At 39.3% G+C, this 20886-nt stretch overlaps 1 protein-coding gene across 2 annotated transcripts in view; it reads right to left on the minus strand.

Moving 5' to 3' along the window:
* The window catches only part of MRTFA (myocardin related transcription factor A), a 91576-nt gene that overhangs the window by 33871 nt on the left and 36819 nt on the right, over positions 1-20886 (minus strand). For both annotated transcript variants that reach the window (XM_072973569.1, XM_072973568.1), the window contains exon 2: positions 4868-4933. In XM_072973569.1, coding sequence (XP_072829670.1) covers positions 4868-4933 — 66 coding nt within the window. The remainder of the gene's footprint in view (positions 1-4867; positions 4934-20886) is intronic.

The following is a 20886-nucleotide window of genomic DNA, read 5'->3' on the forward strand; positions in this document are numbered from 1 at the left end:
GCGTGCCTGGGCGCCTGGCAGGGCCGGGCAGTTTGACAGGACTGGCTGCCCTCTCTGAGCTGTGCTGTCCTCGCTCTTTAGATTCTCCCAACAACTGAGAAGCAAGTGCCACCAATGGCAGTGGCCGAGTCCACAGAAACACCACATACAATGAAAAAAAAAAAAAAAAAGAAAGAAGCTCACTCAGGAAACAGAAGAAGGCCCTTACTCTACAGGACAAACATAATGATTTCCTCGTGCGTCTGCCAAGGTGCCGAGGCTTTCCTACTACAGGCCCGGGGGAAGACAATGAATTGCTAAGAGTAGCATCAGAAACTTGCTAGTCTCTGTTTTTTCTCAAGGATTCACAATAGAAAAACAAAAGGCTGAGCGGGAAAAGGCAAGTGAGATGCTTTGCTCATATCTAGAAAGATTACAGGAGACTTTTTCTCATTTGTTTGGAGAACTTCCATGGTTTCCTTTAAAAAGCTATTCCTCTGCAGCAGCTCTCATTGCCAGAATGTAATTTTCACCTGAACCTTATGACCTGCACACCTTTAAATGCCAAAGAGAAAGGCTGTGGGGAAAGTCTGTTTGAGAACAAAGTGTACCACACATGACCCACCTCTTCTTTGAATCTTCATCTGAGACACAGCAGCATTCCTGGTCTTGATCTTTGGACTTAAAACACCAGCTTCCTATCTGTGCCATATCTCCTCTCCCTCAAGATATGCAGAGTTTCAGACATCATTAAAGAAAGCTTAGGGCCTGGAATATGTAATCCTTTGCTATCTGGCACTCTGCATTTGGTAGGGTTTATATAGTGTTAAATTTGAGACATATGTTTACATGACGAGAATGAAGGATTCTGGGAAATGAACCTGTTTAAAATCACACCAGAAACCAATTTCTATATCCCATAGTTTAGATGCCATAAACAAAGCATATCAAGTAGCAGAAAGAGGTGTATAGGAATTGAGAGATTCTTTAATCCCCTGAATTCTATAGGAAGGCCATACACCAACTTTAAACAACACGCAAAAACTATGAACAACCCTGAAGGCAAGAGAGCCACTGAAGACAGCATGTCCTACAGATACGGTGTCAGAACTGCACGCCAGTCCCCCATGGGAACGGTGTATGAGTGCTCTGTGAAATGAGGTGGGCGGGCTCTTCTTCCTAGAGCTACAGAAGGATTGGGATGAGAAGAATTTGATAAAAGATACAAACAGAAACGACGAGGCAGAATACAGCCATGACTACACAGCTCCTTTCCCTTGGTTTGAAGGTCCTAACTACTCCCTAAGCTGTACAACAAACTTAAATATAAAGGCACTTTCAGAAACTCCTCAGGCCAGCAAGATGGGAATGAAAATGGGCACTTCAAACCTGATGTTACTTTTTCAGGTCTCCAAATCTCCAACAATCAACAAGTTGCTGATCCAATTATGATTTGTCCCCAGCACAATTCATATTTTCTTTTTCTTTCTTTCCTTTTTTTTTTTCATCATCCCTGGTCCTACAGTATAGTCAATTTCTTGTGTAGAGCATGTTTCAGTCACACATATACATATACAGATTCATTTACACATTCTTTTTCATTATAGGTTACTACAAGATACTGAATATAATCCCCTGTGCTATACAGTAGCAACTTGTTCTTTCTCTATTTTATATATAGTAGTTACTATCTGCAAATCTCAGACTCCCTACTTATCTCTTTCCACCCCCTTTTCCTCCTGGTAACTATTAAGTTTGTTCTCTATGTCTGTGAGTCTGTTTCGGTTTTGTAAATAAGTTCATTTGTGTCTTTTTTTCAGATTCCACATGAGTAATATCAGATGGTATTTTTCTTTCTCTTTCTGGCTTACTTCACTTACAATGACGATCTCCAGGTCCATCCATGAACTCATATTTCCTTTTGAAAGATGTGAGTGGAGGGTGAGACAGGGGATTATGAGGATGTCAGGGAGGCAGAGAATACCGGAAATGACGATAGACAGAAGTTGGGTTAGAGGGCGAGGGATTAAGGTGAGGAAGTGGAGTTTACTCAGAGGGTAGGGGGCTGGGAAATAAAAAAGTCTCACCTTTGGGAATTCAAGGTCCTTCCTGCATATCACCAGGTATGTTGATGAGCAGGGAACTTCACACCTGAAACTATCCCCAGGCCTCAACACTCTCTCTCATATAATCTAAGAGTTTGCTACCTACTTTCTTCAGTAGAAAAGCTGAAAACCAAACTATGCCCAAGGCTGAAGGTGGCTCATTATATGAGGGAAGATGGGAAGATGCAGTATTCTCAGAGAAGCAGGGCATTTCTATTCCCTTAGGAAGGGCAATTATTCTCACTTCACAGATACAAAGAACAACTCAAAGTATACCATCAGATATTCAGAATATTTTAGAACCTGGGCTCCTGACAGAAGAGGGGCGTTGTTTCAAATTCCATGCCCAGAATTCCAACAGCAGAATTTGCAACAGAGTGATATCTGTTTTGGTCTTTCATCCTCTCTCCCTCCCTCCCCCTCTCTCTCTTCCTCTCTCTCACACACACGCCACACTTTACAACTGGCTGTCTTCATTCATTCATTCAGTGCCAGGCACTGGGGACAGAAATATAAATAAGATGCTTTCTCAAGGAGCTCACAGTCTAATTGGAGAGACAAACATATAAGCAGGTAACTGCAATACTGAAGCATCATTTATCTTAATAATGTGGAATACTGTAAGAAATGCTAAGCAAGGAGACTATACCTGATAAACCCTATTAAATAGTTATTTACAGTAGCCCCTGGTATCAACTGAAAGACAGGAAGAAGAATGCAAGGCACTCATCCTTTGCATGGCTTTCAGATCCTGAACATACTACAGATCCTAAGAAGCAGCACTATGCTCTCAGAACTAGTCCTCTAACTAGAGTCAGCATCCCATGGATCAACACCGATTGCTCTTTATCTTGTGTATGGGCAAATCTTAGCTACTCAGATCAACTGTTAAATGTCTCGAGGGCAGGTACCATGGTATACTTCTGTAATCTCCACAGCATCCAGGACTACCCTGGGCACAAAGCAGACACTAAGCACATGATGTCCCTGGTGAAAGGGACACGCAGATGTGACGCTGGGCAACTTGTTCCTCTACAGGGTTTGTAGATTGGCAGATCTGACATGTTTTGTAAAGCACAACACTGCCCTCCCTACCTGATCACATTACTGATCCACTGCACAAGCCATCTGCTCTATCAGATGCTTTAAGGAGGGGAAGTCCTTCACTGGAAGGTCAGAGAAGAAGATAGCACATGGGTAAATGGTTTGGTAGTTAATTGCAATTGAAAAAAAAAAGGTAAATTTGAGACAAGTCCCTTGGCTGAGGCTTAGGACAGAAACAGACCTTAGGCTCTTTATGCTTCCTATGAAGTGCTTAGCTCTTAGAAGAGGACCTGCTATTACCGTGACATAATCAAACCTCATCCCCACTTGCTTAAAAGCCTTCACCGGCTCCCCTTAGCAGTTAAAACAGAATCTACCTCCTCTGTGCGCTACGAGGCCATCACTCTGGCCCCGCCCACCGTGCCAATCTTAACTCGCCCCCACTCTCCCCTCACTTACCAGACCCCAGCCACAATGGCTTCCTTGATGTTTTCAAACATGCCAGGCTCTTAACTGCACTAGGCCCTTATACTTGCTCTTTCTTCTTCCTGGGCCCTCTTCCTGCTTCTGAATGGCCGGCTCCATCTTATCCTTCAGATCTCAGCTCAAATATTTCCTCCTCAGGGAGGCCTTTCTTGACCATCGTTTCCAAAGTGACCCCATCTCATTCCTATTATTTGTTAATATACCAACCAGTTAATTTACTTCATAGCATCTATCATGCTCTGAAATTATCTTGTCTATTTATTTGTCTCCCTGTTTATTATATTATCAGTCTTCTCCTTCTCAGTACAAAACTCCTGAGAGAAGGAGCTGGATTTACTTTGCTGTATCAAGGGGTACACACTAGGAACTCAAATATTTTGAAAGAACGAGTGAAGAATTAGGAAAATACAGTGGCAATGGGTCAGCAGGCATTGAGTTAAGGTGAAAAACATCAGTCCTCCCACTGTGAAGCTAGAAGTTGTTGTGTGATGTATATATTCTTACTTCATCAGGGCAGGTCCAAGCAGCAATAGTCACAAAGATAAAAGGAATAAAAGGGGAAGCCTAAGCTCTGTCGATGACTTAAAAAAATGTCAAAAAGAGCAAAATCCTGCTGGCTCCAGCTTCCACTCATTTTATACGGTTGTCGGTATTAAAAGCAAATTTTCTGCTTCTAACAGATTCTAAGGTTGGTTTTATTCCTCCCCAAGTGATGCAATTCTGCACCCACTAAGCCCAGCCCTGCGATACCCCTTTCAATGACTCCACTCAGGAACACTCACACCACGCCAGTCTTAGGGTATCTGAGGATCTCACTCTAAATAAAACTGGGGTTCACTTAAAATACTAGGTGGGAAAGGGTCGTCTCTTCCCAGGCACCTGAACACTAAGGCAAAAGATGCGAGAAGTGGGTTCCTCCTCACCATACCCCAGCTCAGATCTGTTCCTCCTACACAGGGAAGTGTAACAGGGCGTGGAAACCCTTTTAAAGGTGCAGTTCAGAAGCTGAGGATGATTCAATGGCACCGTTAAACCCAATGTCTGTTTCACTGAACTCGATGAGTTAGGGCGGTTCTCTTAACTATCATCACCAATTGAGGGGCTCTGAACTTGGAAAAGCATGAGAAAGAAAAGACTGAAAAATGAAACCCGTTGGCCTTGTTTTCTGTTAGATGCTTCCCATGGCCTGCTGGGTACACATACCATACCCTAAAAACTACTCTAGGGGCTGAGAGAGAGAGAGTGGTACTTACGCGGCATGATCCCTTGGCTCACCAGTTCTTCCCGCGTCCGGCGCTGCTGGAGCTTCAACTGCAAAACTGCAGGGCAGCAAAGAGAGAGGGGAGACGAAGGCTCAGTCGGGCATTCCACCACAAAAGGCACATTTTCAAATGCAAAGAAAGTCTCAGAACAGAAGGGTGTAGTGTGAACGAAGCATCCCCTTTAATTGTGACTGTAATTGCAGAAGTGGCCTGATACAGCAGGGTTTCCGTATTCTGCTGTGGGCGGCGAGAGGAAGTTGCGAAGGGTCTTGCAGGGCGATAACAATCCACAAAGTACCCAAGTCTTGCCTCTTGCTCAAAACCTCCTACAACACTGTGTCCTCCTCCTAAGACTAAAAAAACCACAAATTCCTAACTCAAATAAAACAGAATGAGGACCACTACCCAGCAGAAAAAGCTCTCTAGATGGGCTACACCTTCTTCCTGGTAGTGAATGTTTACCACTGTGAGTATAGTGAATGATACAGCTATTCCCGTAGATCAGGAAGTATAGGTTATTTGTAAAATCTTTTTTTTTTTAATGGAGGAGCTGAGTAATTTATTTAACACGGTTAATTTTAACAGTCATAGGCCTGTACGTGTAATCATTAATACATATTTTGGATAATACATAACTTAATACATTTCAATATGTAGAATTTATACAGGTCATTTTTCTTTTTATCACAGGCTAATAAAACTCAGAATTGACAACATGATGACAGAAAAAGGATGTAACCACTGAAAGTGTAAAGGCATTCTTTTAAAAAGTGTCTTGGGTTAAAGAGAAATTCAAAATGGAACTTACAGATTATTTAGACTGTGTGTGTAATAACCTGGTTACGTGGTAACAACAACTGGGGTCTGGATATCAGGGAACCTGGACTCTCATTTCCGCTTTTGCTAACCTGCTCTGTGACTTTAAGCATGCCACCTATATCTATTCAGTGTCACTAACCCCACTTCACAGTCTCATTTTCCTGCTCTCTTTACTCTGTTAGCTTGGGAAGAAAAAAAGTTGTTTATAAAAATGTTCTAATATCTATCTATGTAGCCATCTGCTTGCCTACCTACCTATACCATAAACATATATTGCTATATATAAGGACATAAATACGTACAGCAGTAGCATATGTGTGTTTGCCACTGCTGTAAAATCATTTCATTTGTATCTAGAAATTACACCTGTTTTCATCAAGCGAAGCATTTCTCTAGACCAGAAAATATTTTACCATTAAGATAACCCTTCCCTTCCTCTTACTCTTTACTTCGAGTCTTTTTCAGTTGAGGTGAAAGAACAAAGCCACGTGATTTAAAGCATATCCGGGCTAGGGGAGGGTGATGGGTGTTTCTCCTATTTCTACTCTGGTAACACCACTTAACGAAACAATAGGAATTTTTTAAAAGTTAAAAGTCAATTATCTCAGAGGGGGTAGGAAAATAGCTCAGTGCTACCACTGCTTAGCATGCACAAGGTCCTATGTTCAATCCTTGGTACCTCCATTAAATTTTTTTAACGTCAATTATCTCTATTTTAAATGCCAGTGAAACTAAAGGGTATTACCACTACACAACGTGCAGAATGACCATGGCATGGCCTGCACGCACAGGCTAAGTGAGAAAATGTCCAGGAAAGGAGGGTTAAGAGGATCCCACAGGCCATGGGATAAGTTCTGTGATTAAGTCTTCAGTTACAAAGTCCCTGCAAGTCACATCCAAGGGGGAACTGTATTTATTAGGAATCATATTACTCTAATGTCTGCCTTTTTCATCTACAAAGCGGATTTTAAGAAGGCCTCCAAGAATCGCAGAACCATTAACTAGGCTCTTGACTATCACTACCCTCCTCCCCAGGACTAACATCAAAATTTTTGAGCCAACTTCAACTCTGGCAACTTCTTATGTTCCCATTTTATCAGGTTTACTGTGCCATGTTCTCTTGTGTTGCAGTGATAGCTCGCCAGTGTGTGTCCTCAGTTGTGCGGGGTCTCACCATTCCAAGTCACCCCACTCAAGTCTGTCCTCCAGTACCATGTAGGGCCCATCTCTTTATTCACTTCACCTGGGAATGCCTGCCCTCTTCACCTAACCTTCCAAACTTACTCCACAGCATTGAGAATTACTCTTGGCCTCCTTTTATCCGCTATAAAAAGTATAGAAACATTTTGCACTGCGTAACATGTCTTCTCTCTCCTACCAGCATATGAACTCCCAAAGAGCAGGGAATAAATCTTATTAATATATGACCCCACCCCACCCCACAGCACTTAATACACAGTAGGCATTTAATATGTGTTTCCTGAATTGAACTGGATCTCAAAATGATGGCACATACAGTCCAGGAAATCTAATCAGGAGGTTATTACTATTATTATTATATACAAATTAACAGTTAAAAACAAACCCCTGCTGAATAAAAGATACACTAATAGGTAACATTTACAGAACATGTGCTCTCTGCCAGACACTGGTCTGCATCCTTTCATGTTTTACCTCATTTAATCTTCATAACTCCCCTACAGAGAGAATAGGTATCATTATTCTAATTTACAGGTAAGGAAAATGAGGCCCAGAGAGATTAAGTAATTTACCTCAAGTTATCCCACTAATAAGAGACATAACACGATTTGAACCCAAGCATTCTGATTTCAGAACCTGGGCTCCTTACTTCCCTGCTTCTCCAGGGTCTTCACGAAGCCTGTGCTGCTGGGGTAACAGGCATGGAGCACAAGCACCTGGGTTCATTCTCTGGAGACAGACAAAGGGGCTGTGGGAAATGGATGGTTCAGGTCTGGACCAAAGAAGTTTGGGTGACCAACTTCAGTAAAATAAATTTAAATTAATCTAAGAACTTGATTTCAGAATAAATTATAACCATAGATCAGCAGCAATGATAATTATAATAATAAAATACAAATAATAATAGGAGTCATTGACGTTGTTATGTGCCAGTCCTAGGCTAAGTGACCGACATGCTTTTAACTTATTTGGAGAAAAAAAAAAAAAAAAACCCTGCGGGGATAGTACATTTATTGTCTCCATTTTACCGATGAGGAAACTAAGAATCAGACCTTTAAGATTTTGCCATAGGTCAGATGACTCAGAAGTGCTGGAACCAGGATTCATACCGGGTCTCTGTGACTCAAGTGAAGGGACCTAATACTATGCCACACTTCTCCTTGGAGGAAAGAAAAAGGAGGGTTAGGCAGGATAAAGTAAGAGGGAAAACGGGCATAAATTCGTCATGTTTTATACTGTTTCTAAGCCATGTTTTCTAAGGACCAGTGTAAGATGAGCTATTAGAAAATGATTATATATAACAAACTAATTTGATTTCAGAGAACAAGGAAACCTAATACAATTCAGTAAGTCTGAGCACTTCAAAGAAACAGTAACTAATGAAAACTGTGTCTATTGTCCAATAATAATTTTGAAATATCAATCAACAGCCATCCTAAAAAGCCATATACAAATAGGGCCATAAGGGATCCATTATGCAAACTTCTTCTTCATTGAACAACTTCTTGCTTCATGAAAGCAAAACTTTAAGTCTATGATTCAAGTTTTTTATGGAGCTTAGTTTTTTTTTAAAACAGCTCTAGTTCAAAGAGGAAGGTTCACCTAATAAACCTTTTCCATCTCTAAAACTAAATGAAATTAAAGTTAAGTTATCTGAAAATTCCATCTTGTGCCTCTCACAAATTAATTCTAAACTTCATGCTTATCTGAAATCTGACTAACTTTCCCACTCACATAATAGAATTTACCCTGTATCAGGGTATCTTGGGTATTGCTACAACTTGACTATGGGTATGTATTATTTTATACATTGCATAACCACTCCTGCTAACCCTAACAATGTTTATAAGGAGGAAAATAAAAGATTTAAACAGTAAATTCAGAATTATGGTGTAATTTATCTGTTTGGCTGGGTATACATTCTACGATCCTTTCAACTACACAGAAATGGATATTTATATGAATTTTCCTTTTCTTTAGTCTATCTTAATTCCTCTTAATTCTAAGACTTTATGTTTCAAGGCCTTAGGGATTATTCATTTTAGAAGAAATCATTTAATAACTCACTTTCAGTAAATATCATAAGAGCCATATATTATGTATTCAGTACAAAAGGTACCCAAGTTAGCAGTGTATTTCAGATGCCATAATTTAATACACATCCATCCTAAGAAATTTTTTTTTTACTAAGAAATATTTAACACTAGTTCAAATGATTATTTTCAAACACACTGCTAGATCAAGGAGATTTTTAAAAGTAGGAATTTGATGAAATCTACTTTACTGTACATCATGATTTAGATTTCTCCTCCACTCCCCAGGTCAATAAAAACTAAACAAAAAATACCTATCTGTGTAAAAGCTTGAGTCTCTCACTGTTATTAAAGCCCACAAATTTAATATATCATCTGTTTCTAAATGGGTCCTGTGCAAGCAGCCTATATATAGAGGAACAGATGTCTTTAAAGCTGATGGATGGTGAATCAACTGAGCTGTCTGCCAGAAAAGAATTGGAATAAAAACAAAAGAAACAAACCATAAAGTGGGGAACCCCAGGTTCTCCACTCCCCATGAAAATAATCATGTTTTCCATCTGTTTTAAACAAAGGTGATCAACTGCTATTTAAATAACTGGCTATTTGGGAAATTAAAGCAAGAGAATGAACTTCACATATTTATATTTATGCCCTATAAGAGGTATGTTGATGGTATTCAAGGGATAACACCCAGAACTAGTCACATCAAACAACTGTGTCAATCAGGACTGGAAAGAAAAAGTAAAAATAGGTGATGTGTTCTCAAGTCCAGCTCTGCAGCTTCCACTGGTCAGTAGTTCTGGATTTTACTGGAAAGGGAGATGTGCACCTTATTCATATTTACTCATTATTGGCTCTACCAGGGAGCCGGGCTCCCTTCTAGAATGGGGAGATAAAGCATAAATTATGAGGGAAGTAGAAAAGAAGAGGGAAGGGGTTGGTATGGGAATGACTGAGAAAGAAGAAAAACCCTCCCTCTGCTCGTTATGACCTCTTCAGTGAAGATTCTGACTGCAGGGACATTCCATTAACTCAGCTCTAACTCAGGAACACTGTTAACTCTTTTCCTCAATCCTTTAAATTTGGATAGGAAACTTTAAGTCAAACTTAATCAAATGACAATGAATTTGCTCACAGCTTTTCAGACTATTTATGTTATAAAAATGCTCCAAAATAAACTTGTTGACAAATAAGGGCAATGTTTCTTGACTAGAAATTATAAGCTAGTCCAAAAAGCGCTGCATTAGAAACTCAACGAGGTTTATGTGCTTGAGGAGAGCAAAAAGCAAACCAGACTCCCCAAAAATCTCTTCTCTCCCCCTCTAAGATACCTGACTCTGAGCTATGGAGGTTCTCATACTTCAGAGGAGGAAACTGCTATCCAGAAATGATCAACTGAAAGACTGGCCTGGTTGGAGCTAAGTTTCAAAGCATCAGTTTTCATAAGAATTAAGTGACCCTCTCGTGAAAATACTAAAATAAAAAGGACCAATATGCTAGAAAATAAATCAGATGTCATTTCTGGCATTCCTAAGGTACAACTAACACTAGGTGATTCTCCATTTTGTTTTAATCAAATTTCATGGTACTTACTTTAACGACTTAGAATAAAGAATGTTTTGGATTATCTCCTCATGAATTACAATCTACCTCACTCTTGATAATGGACAAGTATGCAGAAAATCAACAATAATACAGAAGACTTGTACAATACACTCCACCCAACAAGTGTAGGAAACACACTCTTCTCAGGCACACACGGAACAGTCTGCAGGACAGGCCATATGCTAGGCCATAAAACAAGTCTCAATAAATTCAAAGGGACTGAAACCATACAAAGTATGTTTTTTGACTACAACAGAATTAAATTAGAAACCAACAACAGAAGAAATTTAGGAAATTCATAAATATGTAGAAATTAAACAGCACACTCTTAAATAGCTAATGGGTCAAAAGAAAAATTACAGGGAAATTAGAAAGTAGAAAGTATTTTGAACTGAACAACATATAGTTAAAGTGGTGGTTAGAGGGATATTCGTAGTTGTAAATAACTGTATCAGAAAAGAGGATCTCAAATATACACTGCAAACCCTCACCTTAAGAAGCTAGAAAAAGAAGTGCAAACTAGACCCAAGGTAAGTAGAAGATTAAAGTAAAGCAGAAAACAATTACACAGGAAATAGGAAAACACAGAAAACTAATGGAACCCAAAATTTGTTGTTTAAAAAGATCAACAAAATAATTGACAAATCTTTAGTTAGAATGACCAAGAAAAAGAAGAAAACAGATACAAAAATCAGGAATATAAAAGGAGGCATCACCCCCAACTATAGCGATTAAGGGAGTTACAAGGGAACACTATGAAGAACCATGTGCTGACAAACTAGATAACTTAGATGAAATGGACAAATTCCTAGAAAGGCACAAATTACTGAAACTGACTCAAGAAAAAACAGAAAAATCTAAGCAGACCTATAAAAAGTAAAGAGGTTGACTTGTTAATTAAAAATCTTCCTCAAAAAAACAATAACAACCAAAAAAAAACCAAGCTCAGATGGCATCACTGGTAAATTTTACCAAACATTTAAGAGAAGAATTAATACTAATCCTTCACGAACTCTTTTAGAAAACAGAGAAAGAAACACTTCCCAACTCACTCTATGAGGCCAGCATTACTCTGATACCAAAGTCAGAGAAAGACATCACAACAAAACTACAGACCAACATCTCTTATGAAAATAGATGCAAAAATTCTCAACAAAATACTAGAAAACAGAAGCCAGGGCTGGAACCAAATCTTCTGTATTCTTATCCTTGTATTCTTTCCCCCATTCTGGTGATTCTCACTCTTACTTCAAAAATAAAATCATCTGAGGTTTTTAATTGGTCTGGAACGGGGCCTGGGCATTAGGGTTTTTCAAAAGCTTGCCAAGATGATTTTAATGCAGTGTCAGGTTAACAACTGCTGCCCCTTTTAATGCTACTTTGGCCTAACTTAAATCTACTTTACACTGAAAAATTAAACATGTTCCTTCCATGTTCATGAGGCCAATTACAGATCATGTGGAGTAAACAGTACTAAGCAGATTTAATTCAGCCTTTTTTTTGATGCCCCCAATTAACTGCTTTTAAAGTACATCATCTTTTGGTGTATACTGAATGGTTCAATCTTTTTAAGTTAAAATCTTTTAAATTTGTTTAAAAGTTTGTAACAGGAGAGAACTTCCATTTTCTAACACACTTCTTCCAGAAAAATTATTTGTTGTCTCCTACTGAAGGTTTGTCAAGAGGGAAAAACGGCTAACAAACAACCTAATAAAGAGATAAAATCTGCTATCCCTAGACTCACTTCTGTGAGTTTTCTGTCTAAATCTAATGCATGTGATATGACATATCATCTTCTAAGATTTTTTACACACAGCCTAGCACATTTATTTAATAAATATTAATTGTTAAAACTAATTTCAGATAGTATATTCTTACTCTAGATTCTGTTCCTTCTGTAAATCTCCAAAGCTTAATCTCATAATATTTGGTACATCTCCTCGTCATTAACCTTCAGGTACCAATTCCAGAATAAATAAGCAAATACAGTTCGAGTTAGCAACAGACAACACTACCTCTAGCTTCAAACTGGAGAATGTGTTTTACTGGGAAGATCAGAGAAGAAACTGCACAGGTTTTAGCCTTAAGTAAAGCTTAGCATGCTGATAATTAGAATGGTTGTCTTTGCAACAGTGAATTATACCTATTTTATTGGTGTATTTTACACTTCAGTTTATCCTATAAACTGCAAAACCACCCAAACTGTAAAACCACATCACCTATCACTTAGAACCAAAGGCTATTCTCTGAACTCATTTCATTATTAGAATATATGAATAGAAGTAGGTGAAGGGTATTTATGTCAATTATATCTCAATTTTTAAATTCATTATTTATTTTTTAAAGTAGGTGAAGGTACCCCCAGAGGAGAGTGTTCCTCCTGCTCTGCTGCCTGGATTACTTTACAGCATCACCACCAAAACAGCGACTGGGAGTCGGGATGAGGAAGTTCTCCTTCCTTCGTTCTCTCATTCACTCATCTAATAAATATTTACTAAACGAATACATTAGGGCCTGTGCTAAGTAGGGTGAAAACACTTATGGTCTCTGCTCACATAAAACTTTCAGTCCAGTGGGGAAACAGACATCAAACTACACACAAATAAGTACAAGTTGTGATCAATGTTTTACAAGAAAAGAATAAAGGATATGAGAGAGATCAAACCCAGGAGTCCGTAACTACTCCTCCTTTACTACTCTGTGATAACCAACTTTTCCCATTTCCTCTTCACTACCATAGAGCCAGTTGTTTAAGATACTAAAACTCCTGAGAAACAGAGACCTCAGGATAAGTTGTACTAAAATAACTAAGTTAAGACACAGTTTCATTTATTCACTTTACGTATATTTGCTTAGTTGCTCTGGGGTTCACGTGCTGTTTGGTCAGCACATCCATGTACCTCATATTTGTGCCTTATTCACTTATTCCTCAGTTCCTTGTCAAAACTCTCCTTGACATTCACTCAAGAAATATGAGGGTCTACTTCACACGCCAGACACTGAGCTTGCTGGGGGGATACAGTGGTGCCCAGACAGATACAGTCACTGCCTTCAGTAGTTGTTTGAGGGAAACAATCATCAAATAAGAACTTACAAGAGTGAAGAGTATTTTCAAAGAAAACATTACTCAGACACCACATCCCAACTAAGCGGTTTGACGGTTCCCATGATTCAATTCATGCATTCTAACATCTTCTGTACTCTCAAAGCCAGGGCTGTGTGCTAGAATTACGTACGCGAATAAGACATAGTTCTCATGCTTGTGGAATTCTTAAGTCTAATGGGGAAAAAGGGACTCTATAAACAAATAATTACAATGCTATAAGAGTGTACTAATGTCTTTAATATACATTTTTACTAAAAGATCACAGGAAAATGCAACTTTGGCTAGCACACATGCCCTGCTACTAAGGGTCCCTGCCAAATTCCAGTCATATGAGCTTATGCATGATACACGTGTGCATAAATAATAAAAAAAATGTTGGTTTCTTAAAAATAGAAATTCAAACAGTTATGTATTTTTTAGGTGCTATGGGACTACAAAGGTGATACTGCCCAAACACTGGAAGTCACAGAGAAAGACAAACAAGATTCTTTCTGTGTGGAGTAAGACAAGCGAACATATAAACTGGGCCTTACAAATATTTTATCCTCATGATTAGCTTGGATGAATGTTTCAAGTAATTTCCTGCTATCACTCCCCAAAAGTAATACTCTTCTGTGCCCCTATTTATTGTAACCTCCCACAAGCCTTTCCTGATAGAGACGAGAAAGACCTACGAGAGGGGAGAGATGTCTGTGTTCCCTTACTCCTCCACACTGCTTCGCCGGCTTTCTTGTTCTCAATTCCTACCCTGTCCTACGGCTTCCCTGGAATTTTTTCTTTTCCTGTTGCTTATATATAATTTCTCAACATTCTAAACTCTCAGTTTCTCTAGTTCTTTTCATGAAAAATTTTTCTTCCTTCAACTTGGGAAATCAGCCTGAATGGGTTAGCGCAGTCTACACTACACTGAAAATGTACTTCTGGCCTGTGCTTTTAATATAAACAATAGCATTTTAAAGGCACAATGTATTCTATAATTAGCCCTACCCTTAACCAGAAAGAGTTTACCATCAAACTAACTGTGATCCTGGGGAAAGAGGCAAGTATTGCATATTGGGTTCGTTATATGAGTATTTTGTAAGTTCCAAGTGAATGCAATACACTTGGAGAACTGAATTTTAAGGGGAGACCAAACAACATGAGAGAAAGAATGGGAAAACATAGGTTACAGTCCTGGCTCTGCTGCTACCTAATCAAGTCACTTAACCTCTTTTAGCTTTGGTTTTCTCACTATGAAACAATTTGGAAAAATAACCCCTGCCCTTTGAAGCTCAAAAAAAACCAAGGTATATGAAAAGTGATTTGTAAAACTATAACACAGAATATAATGTTTCACTAGAGGCCTTTCCTCTAGGACAGAATCTGGTACTGTAATCTGGTACCATACCTCTAACAAGATGCTATATTCTGCACAGTAAAAGGGCCTTATATTAAAACATCCTTTTTTAAAATCAAATCCCAAGTTGTTGTGGGGCAGGGGGAAGAGGGAGACGGGAAAGGAGGAGGGGAGGGGAGGAGAGGAGGAGGAGAGCCGTTTCCTTTTGGAAGGCAGTTCTGGAACATGCAGTCAGTGAAGAAGCACACTCTGTTCCCAGACTCTAGACAACCTGGTATGTATAAAGAGCAAGACTCAAAGAAAGGCAGAAGAATCAGCACCCATTCATTAATAAAATTAAATACACAGTGAGTGTTCAAAGCATGATCCTAAAATTCTAAATTCTAAGCTGCAAATACCAAAATAGTAGTTAAGAGACCCAGAAGGGTCCGTTTGTCTATTGCCAGAGAAAGAAGGACCTGCTAAAATTCAGATCCAGAGTCAAGATGAAAAGAAGGAAGTAGAGGTAAGAGAAGAGAAGTTCTCTCTGGGATCACACTGATCCACCAACTAAAAATCATACGCTAAATGCAACTGTGGTATCCTAGACTGGATCTTGGAACAGAAAAGGGACATCAGTGGGAAAACAAACAAAATCTAAATAAAGTTTGGAGTTTACTTAGTAGTATACCAACATTAATCTCTTAGTTTTGACAAACATAACACAGATATGAGACGCTAACATTAAGGGCAACTGGTGAATGGTATGGGAGAACTCTCTTTATTATCTGTGCAACTTTTCGTAAGTCTACAATTATTCCAAAATAAAAAAGTTTATTTTGAAAACTCATAGATTTGACTCTCCAGAAAGATACACGAATCAATTACTAAAACATATCAAGGGTCAGGTTTTTCACACTGAAGCACTACTATGTGTTCAAAAGAAAGGACTAATTCCTATAAATGATTAATTATGAGGAACAAATAATAATGGTCGTCTAATAAATTCAAATTGTAAGATGACTTCTGGTATAAACAATATAATGAACAATAAAATAATGTTGCAAAGACTTGAAAAGAGGAATTCCTAATTCTTTTTAAAATCACACATACCAAAATCATCTATGAGAATTCAAATTTGATTATTTTATCAATATGCACATTCAACCCTTCACAATCCCATAACTTTCTCTTCTATCTCTGTATCAAGTGTGTAAACATGAGTTAAATTATCTCTCAAATAATCTGCTTTAGAAGTCAAAAATAACACCAAAAAAAAAAGGTAATATCTTCTATTTAATCTGAATACTGGCAGGTTACAGGCAGAAAAAATGAAGTATTTTCCTGGGTTGGTCAACCTGGTAGTTTACAAAAGATAACCTTATGAAAATCCAAATTGAACTACTAAAACATGTAAAATAAAGGGGCTCTGTATTGTGTAACAATACTTATAAAATGGTGAAAACATGTCTGCATCATCTTATTTAATTCTTAAAACAAAGCTATGTGGAAGGTGCTATTATTATACTACTTTGTAGAGGAGAAAATTGAGCATTAGAGAAATTAAGCAATGTGCCCAAGGTCATCGATAAGTAAAGGTAGAACAGAAATTGGAACCCAGTTCCATGTCAATCGACAGCCTGAGCCCTCAACCACTGTTATGTAGTGCGTTTTTCTTCTTTCATAAAACATACCAGTTGTCTGTGTTTAAAAATGACACTATATTAACAGTGCTATCTATGTGACGTGGCTGGGAAAAAATGATGCATATGCTTACTAACCAGGGGGAAATCCAGGTGATTTCAGAGAATAGCATATGGCTTTTCAGAACTCTAGACTCTGGAAAGGCTCCCTATATTCAAATTCCAAAAGAAATAGAGACTCTAACAGACAACAGTGTAAAGTCACATGTAAAGGTCATTCAAAGGGCTCCTCCCAGAGGCTGGAGGCAGTCTGGAAGGATACCGCACGTGGCTCTCAATGCGGGAACATCCACACTGAACAGGCAGAGAGCACCTGTACAACGTCCTTCCTGCTCCCTGGTACTCCGCCAGGGGTTCTTACCTGGTACTAGGGAGATTCTGGGTGGATTCATCTGTTCATTCATCGAACTACTATTTATCGTGCACCTATTTATGCTGGGCACTGTGCTAGGTGATAGAGCAGTAAAATGAACAGGTAAGGTTCCTGCTCTTACAGAGTATATGTTCTAGCGGGGAAGATATACATTCTGTGTATTACAATTTCTGGTGGCACATTATGTGAAGGAAAATACATTGAAATAAGAGAAGAGAGAGTGACGGGGTGGTAATTTTAGGCCGAATACATAGGGAAGGCCCTTCTGAGGAGATAGCTGACTCTTATGCGGAAACCTAAATAATACAACATATCATGAAAAGATGTGGAGAAAGCATTCCAGGCAGCACAAATAGCAAGTGCAGAGGCACTGAAGTAAGGAAGGGCTTGTCTTGAGAAGGAAACTAAGACATAAGAAATGAGGAATCTATATGCTGAACTATACGATGCAGTCACTGGGCTGGATGTACTACTACAGTGACTCGTTTAATCTCAACAGGTATTTGAGGTTATGTATTGCCTCTATTTCACAGATGAAGAAAAAGAGGTTCAAGGAGGTTAAGTAACTGTTTGCACAGCTAGTAAAGGGAGAGCCAGAGTTCAAACCAAAGGCTGTGCTCTTTCTACTACATCATATTTAATGCCAGAGTCACAGCAAAGATATTAATAATTAGACATAAATAAATAAGTAAATAAATCAAACTCCCACATCCTCAAAAATCTGGGGCTCACCATTTAATTCTGGGTAGTTACTCATCAGCCCCTTGAAGTAATCTCCAATTGCAGCAGACAGATCTCAAACTGCCAGCTACATCGATGTCATCAGTCGGTTTCCTGAGCATCTATAAGGAATGCTCACACGCCCCCTCACATAAGATCTGAGCATAGCGTGTCTTTGCTCTGCACGTCTGAATGGGTGGAGACAAACTGGGAATGTGTCTCCTTCAGACTGGCAGGGCCATCTGAACAATCCCTTCCAAAGTGAAAGGTACCAGGGACAGCATTCTCCTTGCCACATCAGTTCTGCATGTTCCCCCAGAAAACGCGGGCAGCTTCGAATCCCCTTTGCTATTCCCTGGCTTTACTACCAGTGCCGACATTTTGCACCCAACTATGCTGCCAGAAGTGGCCAAAAAAAGGTTTTCCTTTAAAACTGTATTAGAATACTTATTCCTTCCGCATCTTTATAATATAGACTTGAAAACACACAGCATGGTATAATAATCATGACTGAAACAATAAGGGAGGCCTGTATACTCATATAAATTCTGTACATGCTTGGAAATATTTAGAAAGTTTTTTCTATTAAAGTACTTCCTATTTAGCTTCTTGATTTTTTGAAATTAACTTTCAGTGTTTGTATAATTAATAACATTTCACTTAACTGATATTTTGAAAAAAAATAAAAGGTAAATTCTGATTAAAATCATTTTTAAATGAAAGAATTTTTTTCTCAGGGAAGAATGAAGTGATTAAAAATTAAAAACTTGGTAAAATGGGTTAAAAAATACACACACAATCTGAAAATTCTAATGTTTGTATATAAAGTTCTCCATGGGTATTTAAAGAAAAAAAAACCAATAATTTCTCACCCTTATATCATAGGTGATATAAAATTTTATCTATTTTTCTCAAAAAAATTAAAAGAATATTTAAAAATAAATTTGGTAAAGGTTATAATAAAAGTTTTCTTTTCTGTAGAAGAATGAGAGCCATAAAATTAAATTTCACGCAGCATATGAGGAGTGAAAGCTAAGTCTATCAGCTAAAATTGTTGGAAGGGTTAAAATTATCAATATCAAATACAGAAAGGAAAAGTCAGTCTATTACAAAACAGTTGCACATTTAACTACTGTAGGAATTTCCCACTTCTGACCCCCCCAGGTTTAGTAAAGACATCTCAAAAGTAAACATACAAGTAACTACAAGGGGGGTCATGTTGTTAGAACTGCAACTTCATATTTCCTAAAGTTTGTGTGGTCAAATCTGCAAGAGGAACATTTCATTACGCAGGTTTTGCACAAAATTTTACGAAACAAACCTGCACTAAGTTAAAGCAGAACTGAAATCAATGCTTTTTCTGACCACTTCAGGGATGATTTCTATACATTTTCCTATTATAGAATCCTCCTTTTTATTTAGATGTTTGGCTCCTTCAACACACTCCCCGGGTCGAAGGGGATATTCCAGCTCTAAAGCTAAAATGGAAGCAGAATGCTAAGTGGTCAAGTTACCACTTACTGCATCTTTGGAGAACAGAAAGATGCAGAGGGTGCCACATCTTTCATCAGAATGCTTATTTTAAAAATGTCCCGGATACTAGCTTATAGTTTCCCTCTCCCTGCATTTTCAAGTCATCCCAATATTAGTAACTCCCTTTCCTAAGCAGTCGCATTGTAGTTATTTCAGAAAAGTGCACTGGTTTTGTCTGACACACTGCATGATGCACAAGCAAGACCCCTCTTTCTGTGGCTCTTCTGCCTCTCTGGGGCATGAAAACAGCCAGAACTACAGCAACAGCTGGGGATCATTAAACTGACAGAAATAGCTTAGGAGACTCCACTGGTGTGTGAGTGGGGGGAGGAGAGGCTCAGTATCAGATTAAAAAAATCAAAAGGGCAACAGGAAAGGGGGGGTGGGGATACGTAAAGTCCAAGCAGTGCATCACACGCAGATTTCCTTTACACAGCCTTGACACAGCCTTTGCACAGCCTTGGCACAGCCTTGGCACAGCCTTTGCACAGCCTTGGCACAGCCTTGGCACAGCCTTGGCACAGCCTTTACACAGCCTTTGCACAGCCGACGGGACGCACCGAAGCACACAAAGGGACAGGTGACTGCAGCCTAACTTGCCTAGCCCCCACCTATTCTCGGGTGGAAGGGTTAGTCAAACCTAAAAATGTGGGCCAGTGAAGACAGGCTGCGGGAGGGGCAGGGGAGCTGTGGCATCTCAAAGGCTAACTCTAGGTCATCCCCAGTCTGGAGGAATCACTTAGAGGATGTGAGTCAGTTCTGGGGCTGTGCAGACAGTAAGAATCAACCCCAAGATGGGGTAGAGGCAAAGGGAATGAGAATACATGCCAACGCCTAAGTGGACTCAGAGACCAAACTGGCCCCAAGGCATCCCCTCAACTGGGGAGGACCAAACACTAGATGAAATGCAGGCTCTCGAGCTGTTCGGGCTGTTCGGGCCAGAGCACAGCCACGCCTCCAATGCTAGCTTTGTAACCTGGCAGGCCTCCGAAGGTCAGTACAGGAATGTGCCATCTGCCTGGCCCACTGCCCGAGTGTGTTCAGCACATATCTGAATGCCCTAGAAGAGCTTCAGCCAGATCACCTCATTGGAGTGGGCTGCATATCCTGATCTATGCCTTAAAGTCTGGTTAATCCAGGATCCTGGGGCACCCTCTCCATCCCCACACTTGCTGTGTTGTCATCTAATACCATCAAGGCCTCTCCCACAAAGGCATTTTCTTTATAACTAACCTTTTGGGACTGCAGTTTCAGACAGTTCCCCACCTGCAAGCCTGAACAGGAAATGATTCGATTGCAGATATTATGACTGCAACTCTCTTTGGCAAGAGTGTGTGGTAACTGTGAGATTGCACGAACTCCAGCTGAACATTTTATTTGATGCATCTAATGATTTACTAGAGAAGGCGCCAAGCTAATGGTTGTTCTCAACAAAAAGCAACCACTACACCACCCTCCTTCCAGAATGGGTTGCTTCTTTTCTTTCTTTTCTTTTCTTCCCTTCCTCCCTCCCTCCCTCCCTTTCTTTCTTTTGTTTCATGAGGGGAAGGTAATTAGGTTTATTTATTTATTTATATTTGGAGGAGGTACTGGGGATTGT

This window comes from Vicugna pacos, chromosome 12 (genome assembly GCF_048564905.1).
Source record: "Vicugna pacos chromosome 12, VicPac4, whole genome shotgun sequence".
Taxonomy (NCBI): Eukaryota; Metazoa; Chordata; class Mammalia; order Artiodactyla; family Camelidae; genus Vicugna; species Vicugna pacos.